Below are 17,871 nucleotides of genomic sequence, written 5' to 3'. Positions count from 1 at the left end.
GTCAACCATTACTTCAGTTTCAACCATGCTACCCTTGTGTCACCAGTGTTCTCAGTGTCAACCTTGTTACCTTTGTGTAAACAGTGTTACCCTCATGTCAACTATAAAGTGTGTATCTCCATGTGGTATCCGTGTACTGTGAAGTATCTAGCGCTAAATTTTGGAAAAATGTAGAAAACTAAAGTACAAGTTACACTCTAAACACAAGCTCCATTAAATCATCTTCAGAGAAATGCTGTTACTACACACTTAGTAGAGTAACTGATACTCTAGATAATAATATCCCGCTCATGCCAAGGGACCAAGTGGTCAGACGGACACACACACACTTTCATGATAAAAGGAGACTTTATTTACAGTTTACATTTTCATATCAATATAATTTGATTAAAATTACATCTCTTATTTAACAGTTCATCTCAGTAGTTCATAGAGTACAGAAGATACCAATAAGGCCACATTGTGAAGCGCACACACACACACACACATATAAAGGACACTTACATTTTGATATTTTGTAAAATAGTTCGTAAAATTTTAATAATTTTAAAGTTTTTTTGAAAAATAGCAAGCTTTTTGTGCTGAGTGACGGGCGTGTCTGAGTCTGTGAGGGCGGAGCTTAAGTATAATCTGAACTGTATAACATTACCACTAGCTTCTGTTTTTATTTCTTTAGTATTTGTGGGCATAAAACCCAGTTATGCTAGCCAGTCACCTACGCACAGCACTAGTTAACATAGCGAACATTAACGTTACCTCCCTAGCAGTCGCTATACAGCATTAAAGAGCCGATCAATCTGAACAAGTGGAAAGAGAAGCTAGCGGGGATGTCACGTGATTACGTTTAACAAATTTACATAAGCTGCACCCATATTGAACCAGGAACACCGGTCACATGGCAAAATCAGTATATACTGAATGTGTGTCTGTGTGAGAGAGAGAGAAAGAGAGAGGTAATGCAACACATGTCCAGCAGAGGGAGCTGGTAAACTGTGTGTTTCTCCAGTACACAGACACGCGCACACACAACCCAGACATAAAGAGAAGAGAGAGATTTTCCTCCCATTAACCACAGCATGAGGTCATTAATTAATTTACTCACACAGAGAAATTAAACAAAATGCATTTTTAAATCCATTCCTGTGACTGTAAATGTATGTATAGTGTATGTGTGTATGTGAACATGTATGTGTATGTGTGTGTGTGTGCGTGTGTGTGTGTGTGTGTGTGTTTACAATCACAGTGTGTTTGGCTGGTCTCCTAGCTGCGAGTTTCACTCTCAAAGGCGGGGTTATCGTAGTGCGGTGGCACTTCCAAACACACTGCCTCCAAACCTGCAAGCCAATCACAGCACAGGATACAGTCAGAAAAGCCAATCATAGCACAGGATACAGTCACTGAATAGTACCGCCGTATGGAAGAGTACCTCTGCACTGAGGAGCACGCCCTCCTAAACAGTTAGGGCAGTCTTTCAGGGATGAGACAGTAATCTGAGGTCTTAACTCTCTGTGGTCATTAAAAATCCCAGGACACTTATGGTAAAGAGTAGGGGTATAACCCTGGGGTCCTGCCCAAATTCCCCCATCGGCCCTTCTTTATCATTCCTTAATAATCCCCATCTCTGAATTGGCTACATCACTCTCTCCTCTACTCTAATATCTAGTGTGTGGTGGGAGTTCTGGAGCAATATGGCTGCCATCCTGTCATCCAGGTGGAGGATACATACTAGTGGACTACATACTAGTGGTCTCCCCCCATACAGTGTAAAGCACTTTAAACTTATAAAACTGTAGCCAAGTAACTTGAAGATTTCCAGAGAAAATCACCATGAAACCTGCTCTGGATCTCCACAAGTCAACTCGGAGACAAGACCAAGACCAAAAACTGCTCCACAAACTGTCAGCCACTGAGATCAAATGATGAATAGGAGATGATGGACCAGAATTTAATTTCCTGATATTTACATCTAAATTTGTTAAACAACTTAAAATATGGCACCATTTGTTTGGAACAAAAATATTGGAACATGTTTGGAATGTCCTACAAATGACCGACATATCTCAAACCCAAATGTGTTCAGTGTATAGTAAAAACATAAATACTGGGCTTGCTGTTCCAAACCTTTCAGAGGGAACTGTAATGACACACCAGCGCACGTTCTGACACCATGTTTCCATCAAACCCAGGACAAGAATATCAGTTTTCTCTCAAACGTGATCCCCCCCCCCCCCACACACACACACACAGAGTGAACAAACTAGCTTATTAGCAGTAGCTTCTGGAATTCAGCAAGACACGCTGAAATACAGTGTGTGTGTGTGTGTGTGTGTGTGTGTGTGTGTGTGTGTGTGTGTGTGTGTGAGTGAGTGAGTGTTTGCTTCTCACCTTCATGTGTGTGGTCAGCAGGACCCAGCTGCTCTGTTGCATGCAGAGATTCATATCCGGAAAAGGCAGCATCGCTGTGTGTGTGAGCCTCGGAATTGGGGTGTATGCTGGAGACTGAGTCGGAGTGTGTGTGAAAGTACTCAGTGCTGCTGGGAAACGAATGCAAATCAGAAGTGACCGTCGACATGTGCTGCTCCTCAACATCCGTCTATAGAGAGATGAGAAACTCTCATGAATCCATTTGCACACACGCGCACACACGCAGACGCTCGCACTCGCACACAGACACGCACACAGACACGCACACAGACACGCACGCACGCACGCACGCACGCACACCTCACCTCTACTCCGAGGGCTTTGAGGATGTCACACTTGCACATCGGGCAGGTCCTGTGCTCCATCAACCACGGCTCAACACATGCCTTATGGAAGAAATGACTACACACACACACACACACACACACACACACACACACGGTAAGACTGATAATGTGCTATGGACACTGAATTCTCTCCTGCAGGGTTTCAGAATGTAAAGTTTCAAGTCCAGAGCTCTGAGGTGTACACTGGCACTGCAGAGAACCCTGCACCCTCATCACTCTCACCTCATGCAGTGCATTCTGGGAATTACAGTCTTCCTGATATTCCACAAACTCCACATTTCAACTGCAAGACACCAGTCCACCAACAGTGTAACAGAGGTCATTTCCTACTGCCTAACTCATATTCTCTACCCCTAATCCTTTAACTCCAAAAGCCTAACCCCTATCCCATTAGAACCAAGTGCTTGTGATCACGGTGTGGTTCAAGAGGTATGGAGAGTTCAGTTCCTCGTTCTAAAGATATTGAGACCACAGTGTGAGCAGAAAATCCAGTTGGATGAGTTTCAATTTCTGTTTGCGAGTGTGATAATAGTGAGTGTGAGTGTGAGAATAGTGAGTGTGAGAATAGTGAGTGTGTGTTATAATAGTGAGTGTGTATATGTGTGTGATTATAGTGAGTGTGAGAATAGTGAGTGTGAGAATAGTGAGTGTGAGAATAGTGAGTGTGAGTGTGAGAATAGTGAGTGTGTGTTATAATAGTGAGTGTGTATATGTGTGTGATTATAGTGAGTGAGAATAGTGAGTGTGATTATAGTGAGAGTGTGTGTGTGATTATAATGAGTGTGCACTCAGTAGTAAACACAGATATAGAGACAGTATGAGGATCTCTGACGTCTCAGAGAACTGCTTAGACTTAAAGCAAGAAAATGATCATACAATAAAACCAAGACGTACTTGCATGTAAGGACAGAGAGCACGTCTCCCGGTTTATAAGACTCAATACACACAGCACATGAGTCAGCATCTGGTCCTGTCTCCTACACACACACACACACACACACACACACACACACACACACACACACATATATACACACACACACACACACACACACATATAGACACACATATATACACACACACACACACATACACAGTATTCATGTTTAAAGTTTCTCAATAGCAAAAACAGAAACAAAACGGCAAATGTGTATTCTTAGATGATTAACACACACACACACACACACACACACATACCTTATCTCCTTGTTTGAGTGTGTGAACCTTGAGCTGACCAACCGCTTTCTTTGCTTTTGCCTTCATCTGTTTCTGGAGTCACACACACACACACACACACACACACACACACACACACACACACACACACACACACTCAGTCAGTCAGTCAGTCAGTCAGTGAGAGAGAACTCAGTGTATTACTGTGTATTCAGATTTTTATCTGTTGTTCATATGCATGTGACACTTTCGCAAGTGGAAAATCTGGCTTGGTCACTTCCTGTATACAACTCTGTATTTCCTGTAGAAGAAGAGCGCCACAGTATGGATCACATGATGAACCAAAACGTTTGACTTTAATGATTTCTCAGACAAATCTTACAGTCCGTGTGGTATGACACTGTCTCCCCTTTCACAACTTTAGTTCCCATGTACTACCAAAAACCAGAAAACACGGGGCGCACACGTGAGAGTCGCACATGTGAGAGTCGCACACGTGTCGCAGCACAAACAACGCCAAAAAAACAACAATAACAAACGTGTATGAAAAAGGAACAACTTGTGAAAAAACAAGTGGAAAGACTTCGCTGACGCCAATGCAGTTGCTCTAAATGTGCAGAACTCGTTAATAACGTACAGCAGACAGACCCTTGGGTCGCTGGCATGGACACACATTTAGTCTGATTTTAATGATCTTTTACAACCGGACTCACACCGACATGGCCTACCAACCAAGGAAAAATGCAACCAAAGCAGAAGCATGGCAAAAGAGGTGAGCTACATGCTAGGCTAAACGTTAGACCACATCTGTCTAGCTTACTGTCAGTGAATGTTCACTTCCTGGAGAATAAGCTAGATGAGCTCATGACCAGGATCACATGACAGTGTGAATTCAGAGACTGCTGTGCTCTTATTATGATGAAAACCTGGATATCAGAGACGACATCGATCCATCCACTGCGCAGTCAGGGAAGAACAGGGGTGGTGGCGTTTGTATATTTGTCTACAACAGGTAGTGTTCGAATGTAAAGACTGTGAGCAAACACTGTTCACCTGATGTAGAACTGTTGTTATCGAAATGCAGACCCTTTTATCTGCTGAGGGAGTGTACTACTGTACTGTGTTTATACAGCAGTGTGAAGTGCACTTACAAGGTCACTTTGATCAGTAAGAACACATCTTACTGCATTCGTCTCAGGCAACACCAAGTATGCCCTTCATATATCCATCAAACAGGCCAAAAGACTGAAGCACACAGAACACTCCATTCATGATCTCATCGGCAGATTTGGGCGAGACTCCATGCTCCATGCTTAAAGGCTGATGTCTTTATGGATATAATCAACCTGTCCCTAGCACCTGCCTGAAGTGGGTAGTGGGGCTGATAAGACGGCGTATAGAGGGGACATTGTGCCAGAAAAACAATCTCTTCCTAAATGCCAGCAAAACCAAGGAGATGATTGTTGATCCATGAAAGAGGAGAGAAGAGCACAACTCGGGGCACAAGGTGGGGGACACCCTGGACAGGGAGGATTAGGGTTAGGGTCCAGAGCCTACAGCGCATGTCTCTGGACTTGGGGAGGAAACCAGAGTACCTGGTGGAAACCCCGAAGCACGGGGAGAACATGCGAGCTCCGCGCACGCAGGCAGGACTCGATCCACCAACCCCGGAGGTGCGAGGAAAACGTGCAATCTGCTAAATATTATAATGCGTTTTAAGTACATTTTAAACATAAGTAAAGTACTAGCCTTTCACATCGGAACTAAAAACACTGAACAAACAGTACATGCCAACAAGAGACTAACCAAAGCAACACAAGTGACGCGATGCTCGCTAGCATGAGTTCAGCGTAAAGCCTCACCCTAATGTCTCACCCCTGACCCTGTGAGAGGAATGTAAAGACTGAACAGAGAGTGAGCTTTTACACTGATTCATTTGTTCCATACTTCAGAACATGTTTTATCTGGTTTTATTCCATCACACACACACACACACACACACACACAGACGGGCACACACACGTTTGCAGTGGCTCATGGGATAACACTGTTTGTGCTGTTTTGCAGCGCAGCAACATCAACTTCCCAAATGCTTCAGAGCTGCAGAGGGAGCGTTTACTGGAGCACAGTGTTACATCAGCATTTCCAACACACACACACACACGCACGCACGAGGAGACACCCTGAGCTTCCTCAGCCAACATCAGTACCTGACCTCACTAATACTCTTGTGACTGAATGTACACACAGCCACACTGAGAGGAATTTATTAAATGTTGATTATTTTTGTACATTTAATTACATACTAAAAATGACATTTTCTGTTCTATAAAAAAAAGCTTAATCATTATCATCACCTAAATGCTATATTTTCATTTATTTATTAAGCACGCAAATTTATATTTGTATAAACAAATGCAACTTTTTAGAAAATCTTCAAATACAAAAAAAAATACCTATGGGAACATCAGCAGTGTAATTATAATTCTGTTTAATTCTTCCATCAGCCAATCAGAACTCACACCAGGCTCAAAGGCCAGGCCAATGTACACATCTTTAATGGTATATTTCTGTGATTGAGTGAATATTCGAACCTGTTTATGGTTCTGACGACGTATGTTGTTGAGTCTCTGTGCAAAGTAGAAGATGAAGTAGCACACAGTTGCCGTGGTGATCATGAAGAAGGAAATGGAGATGAATAAGATGGAGTAGTGACTCATCCACAAGCCACGCTGAAGCCCCACCTCTATTGTCATTGAGATGGACACATCACACTGCAGCAGCTTCACCAGCTTTGTTCCGTGAGCATTACCGATCATCACCGCCACGATCGAGGTGCCTACACACACACACACACAAATAGATCACACGCCAAGTCACAACAAAGAGATCACATACCAATTATAAGAAAAAAATCCTCAATGGAAATGAAATATCAGACACACCTCCCCACCAACCAATCAGCTGTAGGGTTACGGTACACTTTAGTATTTTTACTTTTAACTATATATTTTCCTACTCTTCCTCAAATAGATATGTTCTATGCATAGTAAAAGGTCGGTTGTACCGGAGCCGAAGTTTCTCTTTTCTTTTTCTTGCTGAGTAAGAAAAGTTCAGAAAGCAGGAGGGCAGTTCTCAATAGTTTTTTGAAAGTTTTTGCTAGAATGTTTGCAATTTCTTGTTTTGAAGTCGAGTGTGCCATGCTGTTTGATGTGTTGTATTTGAAGACTGCCGTTTTTGTATGATGGAGTACTTGTTGTCACGCTGGAGACGAATCTTCTCCGGTTTTCATTTTTACTTCATTTTAATTCTTATTGCTCGTGCTTTCCTCATCTTGAGTTTGATAAGATTTTCAGTTGTTGGATGTCTGAAGTCTTTCAGTTTTTTCCTGTCTTTTATAGCCTCCTTACATGCATCATCAAACCATGGAAGTCATCTATGTTTTATATTTAAAGATGTTCTTGGGACGGTGTCATCAGCTATAGATATGAGCGTTTCAGTGAAAGTATGTATTCTCTTTGTACATTTGTTTCTTCCTTTCTGCCTTTGATGGTTACAATAATTGGGAAATGGTCACTTCCACAGGGGTTGTGCCAAACTTTCCATGCTAGGTATAAAAATAATTCAGGCTGACAAATTGTTAGGTCGATTGCAGAGTACTGTAAATAGGTATTCAATCCATTATTGAAAAGACAGAAGTTGTGGTTATCTATAAAATCTTCAATCTTCTTTCCTTCTGTGTTACAGTGATTTCTACCTCACAACGTGTTATGACTATTAAAATCTCCCATGAGAATAAAAGGAGATGGGAGTTGAGCAATAAGGTGATCTAAGGCCATGTGTCAGGTTTAAATTGGGAGGAATGTAGACAGAGTCGGCTGTAATGGTCAGACGTGCTGCTGTTGGCTGTAAGTTGCTATTAATATTTTTGTGACTATTCATCACATCTTTTCTTATTAAAATAGTTGTACCACAGGAAGCCCGCTTGTCATTGGGACTGAAGGTTTTAAAATTTTTTAAAAAATTTTAAGAGAGAGTACCGTCTGGTGGTAATTGTGTTTCTTGAAGGCATACGGCTAGAGGGTTAATAATTGCAGTTAGATGCTGCAACTCTGTAAAATTTGCCCTGATACCGCGACAGTTCCGTTGGATGAATTTTCCATTACCTCTTAGGGAGAATAGGGACTGTTTTCTTGGTTAAGCCTTTGGGGGATGGACTTCTACTATGGTGTTCATTCTCCTTCATTTCCTCATCTTTTGTTTGTTTTGTTTTTGAGGTTTGGTCCTTATTGTTGTTTTTATTTGCCTTTTGGTTTCCTGTTATTGAGCTTTGACTGGAGTGAATGTCATTTAGAAGAGTTTCGTTCTGGGTTCCTGTGTACTTCATATTTGGGGGGAATATCACTACGGATTGGAGTTTGTCTCTATACATCCAGGTGATATCTGTCTGGCAATCTATTGTTCTCACAGCTTTTTTTTTTGCAACAGAGGCAAAGGTTTTATTTAGCGTAAAAATAGGGGAAACATCCACCATTTTCTTTGCTTCGAGGGAACTGATTCTCTTAATACACCTGATCTTCTGTATTTCCTTTTCTTTGATCCACACGGGACACTGTTTTGATGCAGCTGAATGATTACCTGAGCAATTACAACATTTTGATGGTTCTTCACAGCTCCATTTGTCGAGACCTACCTCCCCACAGTTACAACAGGTATGTTTGTTGTTGCAGCCATTAGATCCATGGCCGTACTTTTGACAGCTGAAACACCGTAGAGGAAACTGGGTACAAATAAGTCCACTGGAACACTTAAGTATCCAATTCAAAGTTTATCTGGGATAAGCGGTTTATTAAAGGTGTGGATGTACGTACCAGTTTTAATCATTTGCTCTTCTCTCTTGATTATCATTCTTTTGACGTTCAGTACTCCTTGGGTCTTGAGCTCATGTGTTATTTCTTCTTCATACACATCATCCAACTCTCTAGTTTGGATTATTCCTTTACTGTAATTCAAAGTTAAATGAGGTCTTTATCTGAACTCCAGCTAACATGCTGGCATGTAGTAGATTTTCAGCATTGGCCTTTTTACTGCATTCCACAAGAATCTGTCCAGATCGTAGTTTTTCACTTCCTTTACTGTTCCCGCTATTCCTGCAATACCTTTTTGTATAGTGAAAGGGGAAAGTTTGATGATGGGAGAATCTGGAGCAGCAGTTTCAATGATGATGAATTTTGGCCAGTCATCATTACTCGGCACAAGAGCAGGCCTATTTCCTGAGGTGTTATCAGTATCCAGGTCCAAGAAAGTTTTTTTGAGGTGTGTTTTGTAGCCATGAGTTTTTAGTTTCATCATCTGTGCTCCCCACCCATATTTGATGTTCAGCTATAAAAAGTATTCCCAGGGCATGTCTTGACCAGCCAATTGATTGGGTCGAGCCATTCCAACCTCCCGCCTAGGTGAAGTATGAGCCAAAGTACCGTGTGGAAATAGTGGAAGCCACAGCAAACCACATTTCTCAGGAACCAAGATCTCTTCCTCCACTTACACAGGTCACAACTCACGGCAAACGAGTCGTCTCTTTTCCTTCTTTCTTATAACTGAGATGGGATAAGAATCTTTTATCTTGAGGAGACGACCCTAGCGCTATGGAGGGAAGGAGCGTGTTTGTTTCATGGGCTACAATCATAAAGACAGGTCCCGAGCCATACCCATGCATGCATTGTACAAATATGTAGTTCATCCATAGGTAATCCCTACTTGATCAACCAAATGGAACCTCTGAGTGAGACACCAAAAACAAGCACTGAAAGAAAGAGCACACCATGTCTTCATGGAACTCACTTTGTGCAACAGAGGCATCGTCATGCTGGAACAGGTCTTGGTTCCAGTGAAGGGAAATTGTAATGCTACAGCGTACAGAAACCTTCTATACAATTGTGTTCTTCTAACTTTGTGAATCGAAGCTAGCAGAAGATGGTTGAAAGAATGATAACCGATAAATAGCATCAGTTTGTTATGCTACTCTCATCCTCTTGTTTATAAACACTAAAGAGGTCTGTACATTGAGAAATTATGGATATTTATGAGTGTGCAACAAGCACTTCCAACTGGAGGACTATGAAAGCAGAGTTACAGGGTTGTCCATCAAAGAAGATCCAAAATGATGTCTATATTTAATACAATGTGAATACATGTGCTGTAGCTAACTTCAGTTACTTGGCTCTGTGTAATTTTGAAAGACCTAAAGGTGCTTTCAGGGTCCTGCTGCTCTTCTCACTGGTGCAGTTCTTCTGTATTTTCTGGTTCAATGTCACTTTGCAAAAGTAAGTCCTCATCCACTGAGTTCTTTCTGCTTCACTAGAATAATTTACTTACTAAGCAAAGTGACTGCTTATTAGCAGTAACCAGCTAGCTATCTGGCTGCCCTGAACATACCATTATTGAATGAGCTACAGCCACATTCCCCATCCCACCCAAATATCCACCATAACTGTTGTAGTCTTTTACATTGTGTCCACTTCCAAGATGCGTAATCAGGAAAAGGTTACCCCAGCAAATATATAGTTTGGAGGGTCGCACCATATGATCAATTTTTAAAAACATGGCCAAGTAGTGTTGATGAAAATGTGCAAACTCAATTAATTGTATATTTTACATGAAAGTATATGTAGACTATTACAAATATTTCAACAATATTATACCGCTTAATCTTAACACACAGCAATGTCACCTTATATCTCCTCAGCTTAAGATGATGGAACAAGAATTTCAAGTTTGTACCTGAACCAGGAACAATGGAATGAAAAACACACACACACACACACACACAAAGGTGGTGTAGGATTACCAGTGGTTGTATAACGCCACTCACACTGAGGTCACTGAGCACAGGTCTATAAATCATTAAACGAACACACACACACACACACACACACCCCTAAAGAGAGACATTATTATCAATTCAGGTTCAACTTTCAGAATATACTTGAGCTTTCGAGCTGCATGGAAATCAAGTGAGAGTTCAATAATTACGTGGTTAATGACAATCAGATAAACAACTCTGAACTGTTTGTTATGATGATGAACATTTACTAAAATCTACTTGTAATCTATTTTTTCTGCTAAGCCAGAGTTTAAGTTTGACATTATTCTTAGACCTGACCTATGTGTACTAGCATAAGAACATGTTTTAATGGAGACTATAAAGTCATTCTGTGATTGCTCTGGATAAGAAAGCCAGCTGAATGCTGTAAATGTAAATGAACTCTGGTCTCATATTCCGACATCTCACACATGCTGGTTCCTCACACTTCATTTCCTTCTACTGTCTCATCTTCCATTTCTCCCCTTTTCTGTGAGGAGCGCAGGGTCTGAGTCGACATGAACGCTCTTATGTTTCAAAACATCTTTTCTTTTTTTGTTTTTTCGTCAGGACTGCGACAATTACTTGACAAAAACAATAAAAATCAATAAATAATAAAAACGGTTGGCAAAAAATTGTCATCGGTTCATTAGTTGAACTGTTATGAAGGACGCTGTGGTGCTATCGCACTTCATTTAGACTAAAAACACAGTTGATGGAAAAAGGAGGAGCCGGTATCAACAAAGCAAACCTGCTCCAACATATGAGAACAGGTCACATGACACTACACTGTTGACCTCATGACATAACCGTTTTCATGTGAGTAATATTTCCATTTGAAATTATTCTTTTGTGGGAATTTGAGAAACAGTGGAAGCACATTGCACCTTTTAACTCTTGCTTATTAACCACCAGGTGGGTTTGTGAGATCGCGTGTAAAATGCAATTGTCTCATCATGGCCCCTAACTACCATCTATGGACGAGAGTATCGCATGTGACTTTGAGGTGGGGGAAGAAGTGGGTGTGGCCAGATATATGTAATACGTGGTGTGTACATGTTACATCATTACAGTGGAAAAAATACTGGAAGGCGGTTACAAAGCGGCTGTTGCTGCAACTGCTAGTATTAGCATTTATTCTGTTTTTATTTATTTATTAAATACTCATTAACTAAATCAGGATTGTAAATAAACGTAATGAGCTATTATCTGTAACCAAGTTCATTAAAATAACTCATATGTGCATGTGCTTTGTGTTGAACAGCAGCAGAGAGAATCGTTGTATAGTGAAGTTGCCCTGATAAACAACACGGTTTCATTTTCTACATTTAAACCAGGATGTGTCTTCATATGTTTCTACTTCTGTAACATAAAATACCTAAAATATCGGTGACATCATCAGTGCAGACTCAGTAAGAGTTGATAAAGTGCTCCACAGACCAGTTATCAGGAACTTTTCTGCTGCCTAGAAATACTGGTTCATTATGGATCTGATGTCACAGGGATTTGGGGATTGCTCAATTTTGTGTGCCTGGCCTGTGGAAAAAAAAAGCACAGGCCTCAAGGGGTCATCTTGTCTAGTGCAACTAGTACTCTTACATTCTGAAGCAGATTAAATCATACTTGTAAGGTTGGAACAACTAAACCTAACCGTTTTACAGCAAACAATGCAGAGCTCATCGAAAGAAGAATGGGTTTATGTGGATTTGGTGCAGAAGATTACACAACTCCAATTCCTAAAAGTTGGGACAGTATGGGAACTGCAAATAAAAATGAGTGATTGGTAAACTGTGTTCACCCTTTGCTGTATTGAGAACCCTACAACAGCACATTATTTGATGTGCTTCTGTCCATCTCCGATGAGACCGAGCCCAGAGAAGTCGGCGACACTTCTGGACAGTGTCGATGTATGGCTTCTGCTTTGCATTGTAAAGTCTTAACTTGCATATGCGGATGCAGCAGCGAATAGTGCTGACTGAAAGGTTTACTGAAGTATTCCCAAGCCCACGATGTCTGTTACAGACGCATGCCGGTTTTTAAGACGGTGACCTCTGAGGGATCTGAGATCGCTCAGTAATAAGTAGTTTTCGGAGACTGACGGGTTCCTTGTCGTTCCATTCCACTGTGCTGCTGCCACGTGACTGGCCAATTAGATAACTGCATGAATGAGCAGGTGTACAGGTGTTCCTAATAAAGTGGATGGTGATTTATATAATCACACATACACTATGATCACACTGTTTAACTTTTTTCATTTTCTACTCTCTTTAGGTTCAGTATTTCCTTCAGGAAGCCACTAGACCTCAGACTAAACACTCTGCTCAGTAATACACGCTTAAATAAACTCCAACACTGGGGAAGTGACTGCTGTTCTCGCAGGGCCGCAGTGTGTTCCTGTTTTTAAGACTTGTGGTGATCTTCTCTAGAATAAGGATAAAAGCATCTGCTAAAAACCATCAATTTAAATTTTAAGTCTTCCACAGTTACCAGTTTCTCTCCTCATTCCAGCACGTACTGTGTAAGAGCCCAGATGCAATGCCAAGATGGCTACCGAATGAACAAACATGGCTATGAAGACTTGGACAGCTTCACCACAGCTGCACACTTTGTACTGTTTATCATTCACTCACCAAACTGGAAAACAACATGGTTCTTTTATCTAACAATAAAATCTGAGACAAACACTCTGGCACACAGATCTTATTTTACACAACAAGGCCCTGATCTACTCCGATTCCAAATAATGACAACTAAACAGTGTGTGCAGTCAGTGGGTGAGTTACAGGTATCACTCCTGGGTTTGATTTAAGACGACATTCACCATGTTACACCTGTGCACACACCAAAACAACATGTTTAAAACTATGCTTTCTGCTTTTATACTTTCTTGTGATTTCTGTAAACAACGCTAAAAATGACCTCCGCTTTTCAGAATCCGGGTGTGAAGGAACCTCCGGTTCACAGCGTCATTGCAGCCGAGTAACACAAGAAAATTATTTACTTTAGATGCATTATTGTTTCTTTAATTTTTTACACATAATCTGAATTGTTTGTAAGAAAATATTGCCCATTGTTTTTTTCTGAAAAGTCACATGAACATGAATGAACACACACACAGACAGTCAATATACAGTATTTTCACAGGTCACATAGTGATGTAACGTGCCCCAAACAACCCCACCGCATGATTACTGAAATAGAAGGCTACAGCACCTGGATGTGACATCCGCATGACCCGGTTGTCGGAACCATAGTCGTTGAAGATGACTGCTGCCGAGGCTCCGCTGCGCGCGGCCGCGTTGATCTTAGACGTGAATATACATCCGTTGCCCCGCTCCACGAGCGCTATCCAAGGCGCGGAGCTCACGGGGCGCTCGAACCTTGTATCGTTGGCGCATGCGTGAATCGGGTCGGCAAGGTACACGGTCCCGGTCACGGTGTAGGTCGGTGACTCGATACCGTACAGCCCCATCTCCTCGCGCCACCACGTCGTCTGGTTAGTTTCGGGGGAAACGAAAGACACGTTAATGTAAGCCGTGCTAAACGCGGAGACTTGTGCCGCACCGGAACTGCACACCTGTAGGCACCACACCGCGAACAACCACCGACAACAGAGTCCCATAGCGCGAGCTCTCTCTTTCTCCCGCGTGTAATCTGAATTAAAAACAACCCGGGAACCTGAACCGGTTACAGACGGAACTGAGTCTAGAAAGTGTCACGTTTAACCCGCACTTTCGTTATGAACGTCTGCTATGCTTCTCGCTCCCCGCGGACAGGTATGCGCGAACTTCAGCTCAGACCACGCCCACTTTCACTCGGAGGAGGCGGTGCCATGGACCTGCAGCCACAGCGCGCTATGATTGGCGCTCTGTTGGCAAAGTGTGTGATTGACAGGATGCTGACAGAAGCAGGAAGTTTAACTTCGCCTTTTCAACAACCGGTGGTCTGATGCGCCACCTGGCGGAAGTACTGCAGAACTTCCGGTCGCATCACGCAGTCCAACACACTCAAGTAATTCTCCAGAAGGATAAACTTCATTATCCGGAAACAGACTTCCCCAGCACCCCGCCTTATGCCCGATGCTCCCTGCATCTCGATGCACAATAATAAATCCCCCACTGTCTCACTCAAACATGGTGTTCCTCAGGGTTCAATTCTTGGTCCATTATTATTTATTATTTACATGATCCCTCTTGGACAAATTATCCGTCGACACGGCTTTAACTATTATTGCTACGCTGACGATATTCAAATATATACATGTTGCCGGCCAGACTCTGTTCACCAGACTGCCTCATTATCCTCAATTGAAGGGCTGGTTAAATTCCAACTTTCTCAGGTTGAGTAAAACTGAGATAATAATTACTGGCCTCTCAACTCTAACTAGAAATGTAATTGTCCCTAGTTTTTACATTGATGGTACTTCAATTTTTCCACCTGCCACAGTCAAAAACTCAGACATCTTTCTTCCTTCATTAACCCTAGATGCTTATATTAGCAAACTGTCTAAAGCAACATTCTTCCAACTTCACCATATCGCCCAAATCCGTCCCTATGTTAGCCAGAAAGATACTGAGTCATTCGTCCATGCTTTTATATCTCCCGCTTACAATAGATAAAAAATTCTGCTGTGAGAGTACTAACTTACACTAAACGATCTGCAAATATCAATCCCAGCATATATAACCTTCACTGGCTTCCTGTCGCATCCCGTATTATAAATAAAATTTTATTGCTTATATTTAAGTCACTCCATGGTCTTGCTCCTTCCTACATTTCTGAGTTATTCTCTCCTTATATTCCCATTCGCTCACTCAGATCTTCTGGATGTGAACTTTTCCTTGTTCCCTGATTTCACCTTTGTCAATGGGTGGCAGATCTTTTTCTATTGTGGCACCTAAACTATGGAACTCACTCCCCCTGGCAATTCAGACAACTACATCTATCTCTGAATTCAAAACTCAGCTCAAAACCCATTTGTTCACCCAATATTATCAGTCATAATTTATATCTGCTTCATGTACTACTCATTGTGTTTGTCTGATTATACTGCTTACCCTTTCTGTGCTGTTTACATGACGCTAAGTCTCTGTCCCTTGCAACATTGCTTCTTGTTCTGGACTGGGCAAATGTCCACTGTTCATATGATCCATATTGTCATGCAATATTGGAAAAAAACTAGAAACTATGTTTCCCATCAGCTAATGCACCATGTGGTGTGTCTCATCCACCTGTTTCACGTTTAGCTCATTAACACTGGTGTGTATATATAGTCAGGTTCAGTACTGCATTGTGGTCTTGTGTTGTTTGTTTTGGCTCCATGAATTAATGTATGTGTCTTAGTCTATGTAAGGCTTGTGTTGTGTGTTATTTGATAATTTATTCAGTGTTTCTGCATTTGCATCCATCAATCAATATCATGACACATATGTTTGACAGTTGTACTGCATTGTTATTGTCTTATTGTGGTGTGCCCTTGAGCTCTGGAAAGGTGCTATACAATTTATTATTATTATTATTATTATTATTATTATTATTATTATTATTATTATTATTAATAACCCTCCCTGTCAGAAGTAAAGAAGCTACTTCCTGTGTTATGTTAGGTAAATAGGAAGTAGGTACCTGGATATTTAGACACATGGTTTATACATCATGCTAGTGTTGTGCAATGCTTGGCAAGAATCTTGCCATCCTCAATGCATAGTTGTTAAGAGGGCAATATCTGTAAGTAGGTTTATTATTTACATGTATATAATTGAGATTAATGTTACTTCTGAACATGACATGTTTTTTTTAAAAGATTTTTTCATTGATGTTATTTAGCATGCAATGTGCATCGGCTAAGCAGCTAGTTAGCTAGCTCGCTATTTAATACTAGTTATTTGTAGCTACTGCAATACTTGCCTTACGCTCATTTGTTTTATGTGTTGTTCATACTGTTATTTTTGCAGGATGGCATTAATAATATTGATAACAATGTTAATGCCATCAGAAGTGAACCTAGATTATATGGGGGGCTTTTCTGACAGATTTATGCTGTTATGTCTTCATGTTACCCAGAGATGTTGTTGTGACCCTTTATTTCCGTGGGGGAATTGCAGTAGACGTGAAGACTTCATTTCTTTATTGAAAACAATCCCTACAATTGATGAACACCGTCTCAAAATTGTGTCCCTTCCCCCTGTAACAGCATCTGAAATTGGAAAACCAGAAGACCAACAGGAATTAAAGCTCGCGTGACTCGAGTGTGGAGGGATGGTGCAGGAGCATGAACAAGACAGTGCCCTGAAGAGGGGTTCCTTTTAAGGGGAAGAGGGAAATTACTCATTATTTAAATGATCAGCCCTTGGGGACATCTCACCACAACTACATTTTGAAGACCCACACATCACCTGACACTAGTCCTGAAAATTCAGCACGGTGAACAAGAGACACGGTTTTTTCCTCTTTTTCTCTGTGGTGTTGGAAACAAGGTCACTGTGGTGCACAGGCCTTTCTGATGTACGAACCTTACTCACTCCATAATCCCCCCTTTTCCTTCTCCTAATTGTTTATCTTCTATATTTTACAGTAGAAATGGTACTGTACATCACACACACTCACACTGTCTGCACTTACACTCTGTCTTTATCTGTAGAAATCTATTACATTTATTTTTAAATTATTTGCTATAAAACAAGATCTGGAGAGAGGGTGGAGTGTTTATAAACTACCCCAATCTGGGGTTAGTTATAAGTATAATAATTCTATAAACCTGAATGGGGCAGTGAGCAACTGACTCGAGACTTGACTTGGACTTGAAGACAAAGACTTGTGAAAAACAAGTCATTCTGATTTGGCATTATCCATTACGTTCTCTCTTCACTACATGACCGCATCAAGCACCACATTTTTCTATTCAGTCCTCTTTCGTTCGTTCCCTATCAGTATGTCCTGCATCCTGCATTTTGAGATGATGTCCTGCATTTTGATTGGAAATAAAGTTTGAACAGACTGTGTGTGGAAGTGGGGGCGTGCTTGAGTGCCTGTGTGTGACTGGAGGCACAGAGCTGTGTGTGT

General features: G+C 41.4%; 1 protein-coding gene across 2 annotated transcripts; it reads right to left on the bottom strand.

Moving 5' to 3' along the window:
- Nucleotides 1-329: 329 nt before the first annotated feature.
- Nucleotides 330-14,594, bottom strand: rnf128a (ring finger protein 128a). 2 transcript variants are annotated; one of them, XR_008385067.1, is made up of 8 exons: nt 14,023-14,594; nt 6,542-6,786; nt 3,969-4,040; nt 3,666-3,748; nt 2,730-2,826; nt 2,386-2,593; nt 737-1,334; nt 330-703 (listed from the first exon to the last, which is right to left on the bottom strand). XR_008385067.1 is itself a non-coding variant. In XM_053618473.1 (7 exons), exons 1-7 carry the CDS (start codon nt 14,429-14,431, stop codon nt 1,261-1,263), a joined length of 1,188 nt encoding a protein of 395 aa, XP_053474448.1. In that variant the 5' UTR covers nt 14,432-14,594; the 3' UTR covers nt 330-1,260. The 2 variants fall into 2 exon arrangements, 1 of the variants encoding a protein (XP_053474448.1); XM_053618473.1 differs by having other exon boundaries at nt 330-1,334.
- Between the last annotated feature and the right edge of the window lie 3,277 nt (nt 14,595-17,871).

Source organism: Ictalurus furcatus, chromosome 28, assembly GCF_023375685.1.
Source record: "Ictalurus furcatus strain D&B chromosome 28, Billie_1.0, whole genome shotgun sequence".
Classification (NCBI taxonomy): Eukaryota; Metazoa; Chordata; class Actinopteri; order Siluriformes; family Ictaluridae; genus Ictalurus; species Ictalurus furcatus.
This window is presented reverse-complemented; position numbering and strand designations above follow the sequence as displayed.